This window comes from Gambusia affinis, linkage group LG18 (assembly GCF_019740435.1).
Source record: "Gambusia affinis linkage group LG18, SWU_Gaff_1.0, whole genome shotgun sequence".
In the NCBI taxonomy this organism is placed as follows: domain Eukaryota; kingdom Metazoa; phylum Chordata; class Actinopteri; order Cyprinodontiformes; family Poeciliidae; genus Gambusia; species Gambusia affinis.
This window is the reverse complement of record NC_057885.1, coordinates 9,916,723-9,935,788: the sequence shown is the minus strand read 5'-3', so window position 1 is coordinate 9,935,788 and position 19,066 is coordinate 9,916,723. Positions and strand designations below refer to the sequence as shown.

The window sequence follows — 19,066 nt, the reverse complement described above, 5'->3', positions numbered from 1 at the left end:
TTTGATTTGCTGCTGGAGCTGCTGGTTGTACTAACATTTGCAGGTCTCTGCAGTCCTCCCAGCAGCAGAGGTGCTCTTCTGTTGCAACTCTCACAGAAAGTTCAGTCTGTACAGAAACAGTGCATCTCTTTAAACCCAAATTGTCGTTTTAGATTTCTTTCTTTTAATTTTTTTTTTTAACGCAAGTCTTAATATATTTCTAAACAAATCACAGTAGTGCTTGCGAATTCAAATTCGTTTTTTAACATAATTTCTGACCAGAATTACAGCTAGAACAGCCCCACCCGCCCGCTGATTCTCCATGTTTTGGTGCTTATAGTTTGAGTGAACCGTGGAGCCCACTTACCCCTCACTAATATCCGGCGACAGTAGTCCGGGTCCACTCCCAGAAGTTTGTCGTGCCCGTCCTCGCTGGAGGACGTCGGCGTGGACGCGGAGGTCCCCGGCGTGTCGGTGGAGCTCTGCACGGGGGACCTGCTGCCCATGTCGGGGCGGCACTTGCCCTCCATCCTGTCCAGCGGGTTGGGTCCACAGCGGTGGCTCCCATCTCCCATAGTCGTGGCCTGATCGAACATCTACAACTAAGTTCGAGTCTCTGTGAGGACGACCCCTTCTCCTTCCTTCCTTCTCTCTAGTCGCTCTTCTCTACTTTCTGCTCTTTGCCAATGTTCTCCAGAGACGAGCAGAGCATACCCACCTCTCCCTCAAAGCAAAAAAGCAAAAAAAAACAAAAAAACAAGTAGATCCACTTATAAAGACACGTCGCGGTCCAGCAGCGGAACCGATTTGCACTTCACGTGTGGCGGCATGACGCACCGTCCAGAGTCGGAACTTGGAGGAGGGCTAGCCGGCCGGCTCAGGGGAGGAAACCTCGGGCCGTTTTTATTGTTATTGTTATTATTATTATTACTACTATTGTTATTATTATTTACTCAGCAGCCAGGAGGTGCAGGTGGAGATGCATGGTGAAGGTCTGTTGAGGAGCAAGGGAGGTGCCACCAACACGCTCACACACGGAGGAAGGAAGAACGAAATAAAAAAGTGAGAGGCGACGCGCAGGAAAAGGATGGAGAGGAAAAACAAAATCTGAGCAGCGGCTACAGTTCAAAACAAACCGGGGAAAGTTTCAGCTGGTTTTTGTCCAGATCAGCTTCACTTCAGTTCCAGCTGCCTTTGCGGATCCTTGGAGTGTGTGTTGGCGGTGCCACATGAAGGGGGTCGGCACACAGAGGAGGAAGAAGAAAAAAAATAAAAAGATGTCTTAGACAGAGAGCCCTTCTGGATGGGGACTGGTAGGAAATGGGAAAACACCAGCGGGCGCCTTGACAAAGTTTGGCGCGCCCTTGTTAGGTTTTGTTATTATCACTATTTTTTTGTAATTTATAATTTGCGTGGCGAGCAGAACCGGCAGGTTCCACCCCGTCTTCAAAAACACAGAGCAAAAAGGATGGCGAGGGGAGGACGTGTGGATAATGTTTCTGCTGATACGCTCTGTTTTACAGAGGCAGGATCTCCGCACGTCATTTCCTGCCGACTGCAGGCGCGTCGCTGATTGGTCGGCGGGCAGGGCACGTTTTTGACAGGGTTGAGGCGAGGGGAGACGAGGCGATGGTTGTGAGTTCAACTCCGCGAACTGCAACCCACAGGTGCGTCTCCATTAAAACATTTAGAAATTAATTTCAATAAATAGTTAATTACATGAACTCGTAACACAGAGAGTGTTCATTCCTATTCGTTTCTGCTGATAGCGACTTTACAGAAAACCCAAAATTCAGTTTTTTGTTTTTTTACAGAGGAGCTGAACGCTATACAAGAGGGATAGAAAATGATTCGTATTGATAGGGAAGATAGTTGACGCAGTTGAAAACCGACACCCTCCAAACAAAGAAAGGTACAGGCCATCGCTGAATATGTTAGTTTTACATAGAGTATATATTTTATGGAAAGTTATGTGAAAACAAAGACCATTCAAGGGAGACACTGGACAAGAAACTTCAAGAGCCACCAACACAAAGATGTATCCAGGACATGGACGACATCTGTCACATTCCTGGCGTTAACAAGGCGTTGCTGAACCAGAAACAACTTCATCAGCTTCACCTGTGTCTCACATCAGCGTCTCACTCAGGAGAAAAGGAGCCGGACTGCTGCTCAGTGGTCCAAAGCCCTCTTGTCAGATTTTGTTTCGAACTCGGCCAAAGCTGCTTGAGGCTCAATGTGAAGTTTTCACAGTCAGTGATGGTTTGTGGAGTCATAACATCTGCTGGAGTTTTGGGGGTTTTATTCACTGTAAACCATATTAAATAAATGTAAAAAATAAATAAATAAATAAATAAATACATGGTTGAAATTAATGCCTTGAATTTATTCAACATTTTCAGTGTAGCTGTTTGTTACAGACTTACAAGGGAAGACTTGAAAGAATTAGCATTGTCAGGATTTTATGAGCACAGAATAAATTGGTATTTAATACGAGACTCTATGAATTTGAATTTACTGTGTGATTATATTGGAATGAACTGAATTTGGGACTAAAAACTGGATATGAATTGGACCTGTTTGTCTTGTAAGGTGGTTAGAGATTGCAGTTTTTTAAATTTGGTCCTATGAGAAAATTTAATGTATAGGAAAGTGTCACACGGTGCTTTACAAAACTATTTATATCTACACATTCCTTATTAAAAAAAAGAAAGGGGATATTATTTAAGAAACTCTGCATTTGAATGAACCAAAAAGTGTTCTGTAAAAACAAATACTATATATTAGCACTTAAAATTATTTAAATTTTAATCAGAGACATTATTGTATCATGTTAATTAACTGTTAAATTATAACCAAACTAACCTGCAACCTGATTATGTCGGTTCAATCAGCTGTCATTCTCCTTGGTCTCCATGGTAACTGATGCAGAGAACTGTGAGGTTAATATGTTTGTGTGTGTATTATTATAAATTATTATAAATCAAACTTAAGAGACTGTCAATAGACTTGTAGTTAGGAAACTTTCTGTGCTGCAGTATAAATGGATGCTTGCGTTTATTTCAAACCCGTTCAGCCACTGCGCTAATGCTAACACCTGCTAGCTTGATGTTTAGATTGACAACCAGAAAGTTAAGTTTCTTAACTGTAAGTTAGTTTTTAAGTTGAGTTTTGAAAGTACAAAACTCTCTGTGTTGGAGCAAGAATTTAACCTTTTTTGCCATTGCGCTAATGCTAACATCCAACTTGCTAAGAACTTTAGAAAGTTTTATGTCAATAATGTTTTACACCCTGTAGTTTCAAGGACTTCGGGGTTTTTTTCAACAAGACTAATTAAATGCTATAAACAAAATTATGCTACTGTTTATAATTTAAGCACGCTTGACTAAATAAGTAGTTATATTTTGAAATTGGTTAGAATTTAATTTATTTCTCATTCTTTTCTAGTGTCTTTCAGACATTAAACTCACATAATAAGTTCAGACATACTAATAAAAATCTGAACCCAATAACATGAATGGATGTAAATTGCTAAACCAAATTTGGCAGGATGAATGCAAACATTTTGAATTAGAGTATCATACTTTATGATTAAGGTTCTTTCTGAAGATGGGGCTCCAACAGTAATGTTCTGGATCTCATCTTCAGACACAATTTTATTTATTTGTTCAATCATTGAATAAAATACATAAGAACATTTTTGTCAGTTACAATGTGTTTAACCTTCATCTACATCCTCAGTATCTTATCTCAGCCTTCTGTGAAGATCCACTCTTCAAGATGAATACCATCCATATATATGTCAAATAAAAATATCCTGATCATCTGAATGACTTTTAACAGGTTTGCATCCCTTCACATACAGCTGCTGAGACACAGCACAATCTGCAGCTCAGCAGACTGTACTCCGTAACACGAAAACACACTCCCAAATAAAGGTGTTAGCACATAACCACAGTGATAAACCTGCACAACTTGATGTTAGTGAGGATAAAGCGTCTCATTCAGCCCGTCCAGTGTATGTATGCAGAGCAAATCTTGAGCAAACCCAGCTCTATTTCCCTGCCAGCTTGATGTTGATGCTGCAGCCTGCAGTTTGTTGTGATTGTGAGATAATTTTGGTTGTAGGGGGACAACTGAATCGCGGGGCGGAATTTCCTCTTTACAGGTGAAACATCTCTGAAAACACAGTGCAGAGAGGGCTTTTTGAGCATGGATTATATAATTATAGTTTTGCAGTGTGTGTGTTTTTTCTTATTTTTCCTCATCCGAGGCCGTAATTACTGCACACAGACATGGGTCGTTACTCCTTTCAGCTGGCCTAATCTCACACAGGATGAATAGAAACTGTCAATCAGATGCTGCACTCAGCAGCGAGACAAGAGGGGACTGATTGCTGCTGCCACACACACACACATGCACACACACACGCCCACACACACACACACACACACACACACACACACACACAGAGTTGTGTTTTCATCACTTGTGGGGACTTCACATCGACTTCCATTAATTTCCACAGCCTAACCCTTGCCATAATCATAACCCTAATCTTAACCATTTCATACCTAACCCTTGCTTTAACCTTTACCCTTTACCTAACCATCACAGACCTAACCACTAACCCAAAAACAACAATTTCCCTCATGGGGACGAAGAAAATGTCCCCACAAGGAGCAATGGTCCTCATAACCCCACATTGTAGACAGAAATAGGTTCTCATAAGGAAATAAAAACCTGGTACACGCACACACACAGTTCACACACAGTACACACAGGCTTTCTTCCTCCTTCTTTCTTGTATTTACTCTCTCTCTGCCTTTACTGGTACAGAACCAAACCCCTCCAAAAACATATTTTATCTCCACATTTCCATATTTTAATGTACAAAGGATGCTCAAAAACCAAAATTCAACTTGTCTGTATGATACAAGAAAGGAGAAAAATGAATTTTCCTGGGGGTCTGTAAGCTCATGTGGCTAATGATTGTGCTTTATCACTAGTTATTGATGAATATAACATGACAAAGAGAAAATAATTCTTAACCCACTACATCAAACAGATAACTAAAACTGATGGGTCACTAAAGACAGGATCCTGGATTTCACTTGCAGAAGCATGTCTTTGCTTCATGTCACGTCATTAGGGAACTGCACCAACTGTAGATTATTAAATAAAGCTTTCAAATTGTTTGAATTTTATTCACATTAACAATTCAACAACATCCAAATTATAACAAAATTTGTTATATAGTAAATCTTAAATGTATTTGAAATGTTTATGTGTGTTGAATAAATTAACCCAGTTAGAGTAGACATCAGCCATAAGCCAGAATTTAAGTTTGTATCCAGCTTCAAGTTAGGCAACAGTATTAATGCTTGAGTCACATTTGCTACACAATAAAAAGGAATCTTGAAGGATATTAAACATTAGTAATTTAAATTACCTACATTTAAATCCAGTAAAAGTTCAATCTTACCAACATCAACTAATATTTTTGCCAACAATACTGTTTTGATTGGCTTTAACATGCAGATGTGGGTTCAGTCAATCATTAAACCGAGGGATGTTGTTTTTAGTTGAAAACAGATTAAAGCTTCGTTATGAATGAACTTAAGAACTGTCATAAAACTTGTAGTTTAGAAAGTTTAGAAAGTTTCTGTATTGTGATAAGAATTTAATTCTGCATCCAGCTTTGAACAGTTAATGCTAACGTCTAGCTAGCACGCTAGCTAGCCAAGTCTCTGAACCCAGAGGTGGCTCTAGCTGACAAATCATACAATTTTGCCGCGGTTGACAGGAAAACACGTTTCAATGCTACATTGTAGGATAAATTTAAAACATTCATTTCCATATCAGTATCATTTTACACCTCAGTGCTTTTGTTATTTTTGTTTCTTTTAAACAGAGATCGCAATTCAGATGACCCGACGAAAGAAGCAGCAAAGGTTTTTGTTAGCCTACTGCCAAGCAGGGACCCAGTTGAGGTGTGAGTTGTAGTGAAGGAAACTGTAAATCAGAATTTTTTTTAAATAGCTACATAAATTTCAAAACGGGATGTAAGTAACCTAATTGAGGCTGAATCGCTGTAGTCATAGCTAATCAAAATCTAACCAAATTGTGCCAAATCTAACAGCTTGTTTTTAATCACTGCAGATTTCTAAGCTGAGGTTTGCTTAGAGACATTTAGTATCACTGCGCTGTACAGGGATCTTTTTTCTCTCCGTTGCATAGGAGGCAGAAATGTTGGCACTTGAAGTGTAGGTCTTTGTAAAATAAAATAAAAATAAAAAATCATTCTCTGCAAAAGTTCTCTTATATAAGAACAAAAGTACCTTATACTACTGTAAGTTAGACAAGTGAAGCGAATACACACTCTTATGATATAAAGACCTCACATATTAATGATATATCTGCTTCTCTGCGGCAGCAATATGAACCTAACCACTAAAACTGGCTTTAAAGAAAAAAGACAACACATTTGGACCATAATGTAAGTTTCATAAACTTGAAGTCAAAACAAATGAAAACTTACACTTTCACTAAATGTGTTCATTGAACGACTGAACACACCTAATCTGAATGCGGTCTTAGAAAAATAATAGAGCAATTACTCTGTTTTCTTTCTGTTACTATAAGATCAGATAAAAGCTGCTGTCACGTGACGCTGCAACCCACAGCCACGCAGCTCGCCGCCTGGATCAACCCACGGGCTAAAAGGAATAAACTGTTGGTTTGCACCACGCACCGACCGTCTCACTCACCACCACCGCCTCCTCCTCCTCCACCCTGGCCGCCCCGCCCCGCCCCGCTTGTGCATGGCTGGATTGCAGTCTCGTGGAGATGAATCTGATCAATCAGATCAATCAGCAGAGATAACTGTAATCCCGCAGGTCAGAGGGAGGGCACCGGGCCACGCAGAGTTCACTCATCCCACACACAAGCTCCCAGTCAAAATCTGTGCCGCAGTGGCACACATTTGAGCCACGTGTGTAGGAGTTAAAAGATTTCATATTTCTGTCTTTATTCGGTTTACTCACAACAATTGCAGGTTACACACAGGTCGGCCCGCCCCGAAAAAAAAGGGGAAAAAAAGACATCTGTGCGTGATGTGTTTTGGTTGGTTATGCTGCTAAAGAATAACCAGCCCCAGAGGTTTCCAAAACTATAATGCGACATTTATATTTTAGCCATACGCTACCCGGGCAGGTTAATGAACTCGTTTCTAATTATTAGATGAATTTCAAGTAAGGCCTCCTCAAAAAGGAGCATCGAAAAAAATCAAAAAAATGTGAAGCTGAAAAAATAAAATGAGAGAAAATTGAAATGAAAGTTAATAAAAAAAAAAAAAAAAAGAAAGAAAGAAAGATCCAGCCGCTTTAATAAATAAGATCAAATTTGGAGATACTTTTACAAACGGTTAGTGGACGTTAGAAAGGAAAGTTTTATAATGAATACAAAGTGATGCCATAATAAAGCAGTCAACTGTCAAAAAGATAAAAAAAAAATAAACGAGTCTAAAGGGAGAAAAAAAACTCTTTCGAAGCGCGAAAGTTAATTATTTTAAGATGTCATCATGAGAATATTACTACAGACTCCCACCATTCATTTATCGGAATTTTAATGTAGCGATAAGAGAACAAGATTAAAGCGAGAAATCAAAAGTTAAGAACAAACAAAAGGTTGCTGCTAAACATTCAAAAACAAAATATCACAGATAGATGAAATAACTGATATAAATTCATGTTCTTTTCCCCAAGAATTACAATTTGAATTTATGTTTAAAAAGTTGAATAACGTTGCATCTTTCCCTCCCTAAAATTACAATTTGAATTTATGTTTAAAAGTTGAATATATATATATATATATATATATATATATATATATATATATATATATATATATATATATTTAACAACTGCACGCAACAAAAAAATAAATAAATAAAAATGAAAAAGCGACATGTTGCGCGTTTGCCCGCTTAGTTCTCATCTTGGGGAAATAATGACTTTTTCCTTCAGGAAACAATAGTCGTTGCAACTTAGAAACTAGTTCATTTTCTCCCCCCTGTAGTTTACGAAGTGCGGGTTTTACTTCCCGCACTTTTAAAGCATCGCTTCGCTGCAGAAACTCGGAGCTCTGCGAGGTAGAGAGGCCTGTCCGTCCTGCCCTCTAAACAGAAAGATGAAGATGCGGGTTGTTAAAGAGGAGCTTTGAAGACACGTTGCACCACAAGATCTGAAAACAAAAAGGATGTAGATTCAATCCTTCATTTATTTAAACCAAACGTGTGGTTCTTTCAGGAACAAATACACGAGAAGACGGGTTCCTTATGAATCCGTGGTCCGAACCATTTAGACTTTCTGGTAAGCAGGTTGTTTATTTTTGCAACGTTTCTTACATAACATTTGTCACGCTTTTTTATGTAAAATTCTGTAGTTTGTCCGTAATTGCAGCTTTATTCTTGAATATATTAATAAACAAACAAAAGCTTACGTTTGCCCTGACTTCTGCTCTGTTTTATAATTCTTTTTACATTTCAGTCTGATCACGTTTGAAGCAGTAGGAGCCTGTTGCGCCACGGGAATTAAAGGCCCTGTCAGTACTTCTGCAATCAGCGTGGCTTGTTTAGTTCATTTTCTCATATTTAATTTTTATTGCACATATAGCACACTCCCTGCGTTTTTCACCTTACATCCAAAACAATTTCTAAACATGTCATCTAAACGAAAGCAGGTCAATAAAAGTCTAAAACTGATTTTCTCCTGACATTTTTGTTACACAATAGTGATCATAAAGCAAAGCTGTAATAAAGTGTAACTTTATTCCCACAAGCAGACTGCTAAATATCTCTAATCGGCACTATACAAAACTTTATTATAATAACAACTGGAAAACAAATCCAAATAGTGATATATAATATACAATTTTAAAAAGCTGCAACCAAACGTTTCTTGGGCTGATAAGTTTCTTTTAGACATCCGCTTACATTAAAATGTGAACAAAATTCTTTTATTTTGGTGTAGAAGTGAATCAATGCTACGCAAAGCATATTTTAAATAAGAGAAAGTTATGTGAAAATGCGCAAAGTAAACCAAAATCAAACTTTTTTATTTTTTTTCATTTGCTTCGAACTAAAAAAGAAAAGCAAAACTTTAAGCCGAAAGAGACAACGAGCGGAACGATGTGGTGGCTTGTAGAAGCCTAGACTGCCACCTGGCGTCCAATCAAAGAACTGACACAGAGACGAAGCTCAAACAGGCTCACTTCTTTATTCTGCTTTTGACATTTAAACATACATATTCCACCCGCAGGGAAAGCAGCTCTCCACGCGTTAAAGCACTGCATTCATGAGAAACTACACTAACAAGCGTCTTGCTTTTACACTAACAGAGAACACTGACCCTACTGTGCTCGAGAAAAGATCCATGAAGTCTAAAGTTTGTGGTAAAACAACAAAGAAGGAACTGCAGATCGTTTGTTTTATTTGAAAGGCTGATTACATTCAGGAACAATAAAAGGTTAAAAGTAGAAAACATCAAACGGATCTACATGAGATGTGTGATCGTGGCACTTGATCTGTAAGCACTCATGTGAGGGATCAAACACAGATGGGTGGAAGCTTGATGGTTGTTGGTTTACAGGCAGCGCTCTGGACCATGAAGGCAAAAATATTCAGGTTGTTCCTTTATTTTCAAGTCCAAAACATGCTTTAATCATCAGTGTGTCAGGAATGTACTGTGTTCCTGTCGGAGAGTTAAAAAGGAGAGCTAACGAGAAGTATTGAAACAAAGGGAGACTGGACAGAGAATTGAAAGGCACTTTTGTTACATGAGTGTTTCTAAAGGCTATGAAGATATTCCAGTCTTATTTAAAGGGCATATATCAGATTTTACAACTAGAAAAACGCAAGACAGAAATCACATTTAGCCATTTTTAAAAAAACTTTTTCTTTTAATGGATAATCATGCGTTCTTGACTCAGAAAACGGCCTCAAGAATACAACTTCTTAGTTTAAATTGGAAGCAATAATGCTGGTCAGAACTGGAGCAGGAATTACAACATTTACCCGAATGCTGCCAGAATTTAAAACATTTGAAAATGTCACCGGAAGACATTCACTACTGTAGTGAATTACTGAGTGGACTCTCCGCAGAGCCGTTAAACTGGTTGGGTTAGTTCTCCTGACTTTTCCCTTGGGTAAATAAGTACATTAGTCTTCTTTTAACGAACATGAATTTGAGTTGAGGCCTTTGATATCACTAATTTCGTCTGAGGTAGCCATTGTGTGCTGCACTGATGAACCGATTCAGCACATTTGGGCTGACTTCACATCCTTGTACTCGCTTTCTTCCCGTTTTAAAGATTGTTGATCAAATTTCCTACCTGGAAATAAACCTATGCATCGTGAACAACAAGCCTGAACACACTTGAGACGGAAAATTGTAAAAACGACATGTGCCCTTTAATAGTTTGGAACAGGTTTTACAATAGAAAAAAAGATTACTCACACTGCGGAAGAATTTGTTAAAGGATAGAGGGACTTGAACAAGGGCGGCAACGGGAAAAAACACCAATCGAAACAAAAATATTTCATTAACAAACAGAAATGTCTTCCATCTTCACAGAACATTTGGCATTACAACTCAAACTTAATTCAGTCAATTAAAAATCAAATTTTTAATTCAATTTAATACAGTAAAATGATTAGTTTTCCAGTGTATTTCTGTTTTGATTGTAACTCATTTAAATGGTTTATTTTTGTTAAACCTGGGAACTCAAATATGAATGAATACAGCTAAAAATAATTTAGTAGAATGAGGAAAAAAACCCATCTCAGTTCTTACTATTATCACCTCTTTATAATGACTAAAGTAGGAAATCCACCTTAGAAAACAGTGAAACATGGCTGCAGATCTGTGCCATCTACCTGGAGAGCTTATAATGAGGTGTCATTTTTTTCTTTCCTTTAACACAGCTGCTGTGCATGCATTCCTCGTCTGACCTCACTAAAATACCCTGACCCATTTTTAAGGGTCTCCTAAGCAGCCGCTATGGAAAAGCAACAAAAATACTCTGAAGTAGTAATGATGAGGGCAAGTTAAAGCCAAGAGACCACAAGAGAAATGTCCGTTACAGAATGTAAAAATGCATTTCACATATAAAAAAAAAACTCCCTGCAGATACAAGAACCTTTAAACTGTAGAAAACAAGTCCTCAGACCGGAGCCGTGTTACATACAGTGGTATACGGTGCCCTTTTTATGATTAAACAGACATTATAAGCTCAGTGTTCATACTTTCCTGAATAGGTCAGAGTTGTTCCTTCATTCAGCATCAAGTTTTTTTTTTTATTTTTATATATAACTGATGGAGGAGCCCTTATGTACGCCTAGTAAAAACCCACGAGAGGCAAGAGCTAGAGCAGGGGTCTCAAACTCCAGTCCTCGAGGGCCGCTCTCCTGCAGTTTTTAGATGTGCCTCAGGTACAAAACACTGAAATGAAACGGCTTAATTACCTCCTCCTTGTGTAGATCAGTTCTCCAGAGCCTTCATGACCCAATTATTCTATTCAGGTGGTGCAGCAGAGGCACATCTAAAGGTTGCAGGACAGCGGCCCTCGAGGACTGGAGTTTGAGACCCCTGAGCTAGAGAACAAGAAGAACAGATGAGGATTGGAGGCTGATTCGAAGGGTAATGCTGCCCTCTACAGGTTCAGTAAGGAAAACACAGTTTACAACAAGAACAGGCGGGAAAATGCTCTGACGCTGCTGCTGACACAGTTAAAACAGAGGAATGTTTCCCATATTAAGGTCTGACCTGAAACACTGAGGCCAGGATGGTGATCGCTGCAGGCTAAGATGCTGCTACGCACTAATCTGCGTGTCTAAATCAGAATGGAAGCTTTTATTTTGTTTCTTATGTGACAAGATGACATTTCTGAGCCTTAAGGTGGGTGTAAACCTCTGACATGGCAGATGAGAGTGTTTGTTTTTCTGCAGGTGCAACTGGGAGTTGGAGGCTTTAGGTTCAGTCGAATCCCTGCCAGTCGCTCTGCTCCGAGTCGTACTCCAGCTCCGTGCCAATACAGCGAACGCCCTCCAGCAGCATGGGCGTACCATGATGACGATCTATTGACACAAATTAATAATAATGTCAGAAGGCTACTGGGATATCCATACATGTATGTCAGCAACAAGCCACAGATTTGATTCATGGAATGGTATGCACGATGTAGCTGAACTTTTTCATCTTTTGTCAACTACAAACTTCTACTTATTTTATTGGGATTTTAAGAAACAGATCAACACAAAGAAGAATCAAGAATCTAAAAGGTGTGGTTGGCTAGCAGTCAGTTCTCTTTACTCTGACACCCCTAAATAAAAATAAGGGCCATCAATTTCCTTTAGTAGTCATCATATTAGTTAACAGAATCCACTTGTGTGCAACTTAATCTCGGTACAAATCCAGTTCTGTGAAGGCCTCAGAGGTTTGTTAGAGACCATTAATGAACAAAAACATCAACAAACACAGTAAACAGGTAAAGATTAAAGCCAAGATGCATTACAAAAAAGTATCTCAGAGCTCTGTTCAATCTATCAAATGAAAATGAAGCTTGCCCAGAAATCACGGTCCACCAAGACTGTTGAGGTGGCAGAAGCTACTGAGAAGACAGCTTTTAGTCATTCACAAATCTGACCTTTAAGGAATAGAAAGGACAGAAATAGACCTTGTTCAAAGGTAGTTGAATGAAGTTTACAGTTTTTCACAAGCCGACAGCAAACATGAGGAGGAATGTGCTCCTTAAGATGAGAGAAATTTGACCTTTTGCCCCAGATGCAAAATGCTATATATGATGTGACTGACTCTTCACATTACTCTGAACAAGAGGTGCACCAATCGATCAGCTGGATTTGCGTAATTTTGGGTGATCGACAATTGGGTGACATTTGCATGTAAAACCCATCTTATCCACCGATCTGATCTACCGCCACAAAAGTCTGAAAATTAGCCATTGACCCCTTTTGCTCTGCCATGACTCTTTCATAGCTGACAGACCCACACCGCCAGTTAGCTCTGCACTCCTGTGTATTAAAACACAGCAGTTTTAATATTTTCACAGGTATTATTTAATGTTTTCAATAAAATATGATTGGAACATTAAAATGTATATTGTGACCTTATTTATGGGTGAAAGTGTCAGTAATAATATTAAATGCAGGACAATTCAGGACGTAAACCTGTTTGAGGCTGCAAAAGACTAAAGACTGAAGTGGAGGTTCACCTTTCAGCAGAACAACCTTTAACATACAGCCAGAGCGACATTCCCATACCCACCTGTGATGACCACCTCCAGTCCACTAGGTGTCTCTGTTTTGTTTTCTATCAGGGAGCAGGCAAATGGTTTGGCTGTCTATTTAAGTACACTAACTAAAAGGCTGGTTTTAGTTCCAGCCCTGCTTGGTTTGGCCTCCAGATTAAACCTGGTTGCAGCGGGCGGCAATACTCGTCAACACATTCATCAGACAAGATGTTTGTCATCCTTCACAGAGCTATATTTTTTGTAGAAATAAACTATTTTTCCACATAGTCTGTCTCCCATTTTTATCACAGCATTTGAACCGGCATGACAAATGGGGGCTCGTCCGGGATTGGCATCTGGGACCTCACTACACCTTTGTTCTTTCTGCAACTTCAGAGTATTAGATATTTCAAGCCCTCTCCAGTAGAGGAGTTCCTGGTACATGTTGATAATATCTGCTTAATCGATGCTGTGTCATTTGATACCAACCACTGTAAACTTGGGGGCTCTGGCCATCAGCCTCTTGCTAACATGGTTGATGATGAGTATTAACGTTTGGTAGTGGAGTTTCCCAGTCTCAGTCCCTACCCTCTCTGCAAGCATGGCTAAGAATGGTGTAGAGCACTGTATTACTACTATGGGTTTGCTGGTTTCTATGAGGGCGTGCCACCAAATACCACTAAGCTAGCGATAGCTGGGGATGAGTGTGCCTAGAATGGAGTACTTTAGCATGGTAAGCTGCTCCAAAAGTCCAAGGGCATTTGCATTGTACATGGTTTCTAAGGAACATGGTATCTGGCGACCCTGTGGGGTCCCATGGGGTTGACAGGCACCTGGTTTCTCACATTCAGGATTTGTCCACCCAGCTGGATGGGGCAACATCTATTTTTAAGCTGGATTAAGTGAGCGGCTATCACCATCACCTGCTGTTGAGTTCCTAGATACACCTTTCCTGTTAAGGTTGAAGCGGTTTCAGCTTTTCCTCATTCTTTCTTAGTGAAACCCTTCCAAGAGATTTTGGTCAGCTGTCTTCCAGTATTTCCGACTTCAGTTTCTTGTGCCATTCCCTCACTCTTACACTTTTTTACTTTTATTTGTAAACCTCAGAAGAGCAGAAGATTTTATATTAGAGTTAATTTCAATATTTAACTTACACTATCTGTGAGGGTTAACGCGTTTTAGCTGGAGGCAGTTTGATTAAAACTAAGGATGTGGGGTGCAAGGCTCACACTAAACAGGTTTAATCAATTCAGTCTCTGTCAGAGAGCTGACTGACAGAAAGTAAGGCCCTCACACTCCACATTTAAACATTCCCTTCCCCCTTTGAAACATCCCATCCCCCCTCGTCTATTACTGCGCCTCTGTGGTTTTGTGATCATGCTCCGCCCGTGTACGTCCTTCAAACAAGAAATTTGCAGTTGCAAATTCATCCAAGAGCTCTCACTCAAAAGATAGAAACAGAATAATCCTCTCTTTGTGTGAGCTTTACTGAAATACGTATGGAAAATCCTGCCTCCACTGAGTCATCACACATGGGGAGGGCTCTGTACTTCAGTGGGTGGGATTTCCCCTCTCACATGGAAGCATTGGTGGTTCAGTGGTAGAATTCTCGCCTGCCACGCGGGAGGCCCGGGTTCGATTCCCGGCCAATGCAACTGCTTTTGATTTCATTAATCTTAACAATCATGGCAGGGTTTAAAAAAGATCAGAAAACAATCTTAACCTATTTTTACAATCTAACTATAAGACTTTTATTGAAACACAGAGGAATGCCTATTGTTAACAGCAGTTTGTCAGGGAAGCTCCTTAGATTCCCTGCAGGTGAAGCTGAAATATGTTTTACCAAGAGTAACAACTACAAATGTGCTTTCTCTAAATGCCTAGTTGTTTGAATAGCATATGAAGTATCAAATGCAATAATTAGAAAATATTAGGTGGATATGAAAATGATTAAAGGATCAGCTTGAAGCACAATGTTGTATTTTCATTATCTAGGTTCTTATGTAAAGCGACAGTGCCGCCAAGAACAACAACAGAGGTGGAGGCACAGCCTAATCCATTGACCTGGTTTTTTCCCAGGCTTAAATTACAAACAGACCTCTGGACAGATGTTCAGGCCGTGCTATGAGATTAAAAATAAACATGCAGGAAAACAGCACAACAGAAACCCTTAAATATGTACCATGTATTTACTGGATTTATCCAAGCTTTGAGATGGAGTTAAACCGATTTGATACTGGTCTGTTACAAGCTGTGGACGTACTGGAAATACAGAGACATAAAAACCAGCTAAGGGTGCAAATTTCACAATTAGTCTGAATAAGAAAAAATACATTGTAATTAAGATTTATATTTATTGTCTATTACTGTATTTTTGTAATACTATATACATTTTTAAGGTTCTACCTAGGCACTGGTTTGCATTGAGTGGGAACAAAAAATGCAGTTTGCAGAACCACCAGCAGGGGGCATCAGTGCACCAGCAAAATCACAGCAACTCCAAGCAAACCACTAACTTTTAGGGTATTGCATTATGATACACCAGCATAAATATCTATTCATTATTCTTTGGTACCTTAAGTAAAGCCCAGCAAAACAAGCTGCTTCCAAATGCTCCTACTAAGTACATAGAGGACACAAACATCCAGATGTTCTGGAAAACCTCTGGAGGTTTGTTAGAGAATATCAGTGATTAAACAGCATCATGCAGACAACAGCATCTAAGGAAAAAGATGTGGCAAAGTTTAAAGCAGAGACACATTATAAGAAAATATTATAAGCTTAGTATATCATCTTATTGAACTTAATCCATCATCTAACAATGAAAAATAATCACCATCACCTATTTATTTTGCACTCAAAAAATATGGCCTTTACGAAAGGGTAACAAGGAGAAAGCCATTTTTAACAGGAAGGCACCTGAGTCTGTTGTTTACTTCAAGAGGGCAATTCCAACATGTGGAGAAAGTCACTCTGCTCACATGAGAACAACATAAAAATCCCTTTGTGCTGAGAAAAGCTAGAACATCATCCTGAAAATACCACATAACCACTAAGATGCATGGTCGCGTCAGCATCATGCTGCGTGGGTGCAAAAGTTCAGGAGACACGGTAAATCTGGTAAAAGTTTCAGGGGATTGATAAAGCTCTATTCTTTAAAAAAAAAGATTCAAAACTTCTAAAGACATTCAACCTCAAAATTATGCTGACCTTGTTGGTCAATCATACAAAATGTAGATCAATACAATGAGGCTTATGGTTGTTAGGGAAAAATGAGGAAGAGTTTCAGGGGTCTGAATACTTTTGGAAAGCACTGCATCTGTTTGTTCTTGTATTAAAAAAATTAAATAAAAAGCTACAGTTCAGTGAATCCAAAATGCTAAATTTAGGAGAGTTCTCAGTAGTGTTGTATTTGTATACTCAAACCCAGTGCTTGACATTTTTGTGATAAATATATAATAATCAATGAAAGTTTAATGAAATTCCTAGAAAACACAGGTGACTTTTCCAACTAGCAATCCCAAAGCGATTCATGCGATTCTGAGCGTGTGACACGACTTCTGCAAAATTCAAATTTCCTTTATTACTCAATTCAAAAAGTTCAACTGAGTGACCAGTATGGGCTGTGTAATGCAGAAAAAACGAAGCGGCTGTTCTTTTTTTTTTTTGTTTTCACACTGTTGCAATAACCTCACCCATGACTCTGGCGTGAACTTTGACCCTGATGCAGACGTCGTCGCTGGTCTCGCTCAGCAGCAGCACCTCCTCGCAGAGAACGCCCTCCTGCAGGGCCAAGTACTCGCACGTTATCTTCAGGCCTCCTTAAAAACAACACAAACACACACAGTTAGGGAGAGACAAAGCGGAGTGACCGGGCTTCCTCTCACCGCTAAGCTTCGTCGTCTGGTTTTAAAGCAACCTGTGTTTTCAACAAGCATGGCGCGACAGCCGCCTCGTGACTAACCAGTCACAAATTTAATAAACGTGGGGGCAAAGCACCTGCTAAACGTCAGCTTTGGACAGCAATATAAAGGGTGTGACAGTGAGGTGAAAGTAAAGGTTAGAATTGCTCTTTAATTTCAGACTCAACTAATTATTAGGGGTGAACTTATTTTCATTTTCTGAGTCCTATTATATGTTACCGTTGGACTCTGAAGAGAGACATCCCTGCTGTGAGGGAAATATGAGGCGGTCGAAGAAACCGAAGTTCACGACCTGAATTTTGCACAATGAAGAAGCAATGTTCAGTTCACATGTACTTAGCCTCACCACTGTTTGCTATTCAATTAACAGAAATCCAAGTTTGTAACATTTAACTAATACACTCTGATAGAAAGCAATTTATTTTTCTCTTAAAACCTTTTTTGGGATGAGAAATATTAATGGAAATGAACTGATAATGTCAGGAGATCAGAAGATTGGATTTCTCTACCCATCCATCCATTTTCTTACACCCTTTTTCCCTAATGGGCTCGGGAGGGTTGCTGGTTCCTCTCCAGCTGCGTTCCGGGTTCACCCTGGACAGGTCGCCAGTCTGTCGCAGGGCAACACAAAGACAAACAACCATGCACACACACACTCACACCTAGGGAGAATTTAGAGAAACCAATTAACCTGACAGTCATGTTTTTGGACTGTGGGAGGAAGCCGGAGAACCCAGAGAGAACCCACCATGCACAGGGAGAACATGCAAACTCCATGCAGAAAGATCCCCGGCCGGGAATTGAACCCAGGACCTGCTTGCTGCAAGGCAACAGCTCTACCAACTGCGCCACTGTGCAGCCCTGGATTTCTCTAATCAAATTAAAATTAAATTAAATTAAATTACAATAAAAACCTGGCTTGGTTGAGAAAAGCGGATGACATTTTTGGATTCAGCAGTGCAAATATAGTCCTAATTCAGTTGAAAAAAGATAGACAACTTAAAAAAATATATTTCCTGTAACCCAGTGTAATTTTAGGCTCAACTGTGGCATGAGTAATGTGTGAGGAAAAAACAGGCTCATCATTTTACTATCCCTGATTGGAAAACGGAGTTCAAGGGCCTTTAAGTCGACATTACTTTAACACAAACTAAAACCCAAACACTTCTGCAGCAATTGAGACCCCATCAAGTAGTAAAAAGATACATTATAAAGCATTACAGCTAAATAGAGCCCTGTAACTCCTTTTCATGTAATGTATTTTGACCAGGAACTGCATCCTTGTCCACTATGGTGTTGAAGATCATTGTGAAGACGAGCAAGTCTCTGTGGCGCAATCGGTTAGCGCGTTCGGCTGTTAACCGAAAGGTTGGTGGTTCGAGCCCACCCAGGGACGAGTGGCTTTTTAGCTCTATAGCACTTAGAAAAACTGTAACCTCCAGCGCAGGAAAACTGACAAATAGGATCTTATCTATGCAGCTAAACATTTTGGTAAATGTTTGCTCAACCACCATTTCAATGCAGGTTATGTTAGCAGCCAAATGACTCAGGATCTGGAAACAAACTCCATGTGTGACTTATCCTACACATGCCATCTGAATCTATATTTTTTTTTAGATCTTCTGCAAATATTTTTCCACGTATGTTTTCAATATGTCATGTTCAGTTAAAAAATGTTTGAGTAAACCTGCTGCACCTTCCAGAAGGCGCCGTCCCCGCCGATCACCTGCAGTTATTAACCTTGTCATTATTGCCTGCAGCGTGTTAAAGCCATATGCCGAGTGTCGGCGTATGGCTCGACAGGCGCAGCTGAGTGTGTAGCTCTGTTTAAATAAAGCCACGGCACACAGCTCACT

General features: G+C 39.6%; 2 protein-coding genes and 2 non-coding genes across 5 annotated transcripts in view; 2 read left to right on the top strand and 2 right to left on the bottom strand.

The window, feature by feature from the left end:
* The window catches only part of vax2 (ventral anterior homeobox 2), a 29,644-nt gene extending 28,308 nt beyond the window's left edge, over positions 1–1,336 (bottom strand). Inside the window, exon 1 of the mRNA XM_044097353.1 lies at positions 347–1,336. Within this exon, the coding sequence (XP_043953288.1) occupies positions 347–575 (229 nt within the window). The 5' untranslated portion in view covers positions 576–1,336. The remainder of the gene's footprint in view (positions 1–346) is intronic.
* A 10,536-nt stretch (positions 1,337–11,872) lies between these two features.
* The window catches only part of lg18h20orf27 (linkage group 18 C20orf27 homolog), a 29,829-nt gene continuing 22,635 nt past the window's right edge, over positions 11,873–19,066 (bottom strand). For both annotated transcript variants that reach the window (XM_044097351.1, XM_044097352.1), the window contains exons 5-6: positions 16,983–17,108; positions 11,873–12,115 (exon numbers count right to left, since the gene is read on the bottom strand). In XM_044097351.1, the coding sequence (XP_043953286.1) occupies positions 12,015–12,115; positions 16,983–17,108 (227 nt within the window). In that variant the 3' untranslated portion in view covers positions 11,873–12,014. The remainder of the gene's footprint in view (positions 12,116–16,982; positions 17,109–19,066) is intronic.
* On the top strand, positions 14,871–14,941 carry trnag-gcc. The gene has a single exon. It is a non-coding gene; the product is annotated as a tRNA-Gly (tRNA).
* On the top strand, positions 18,533–18,606 carry trnan-guu. The gene has a single exon. It is a non-coding gene; the product is annotated as a tRNA-Asn (tRNA).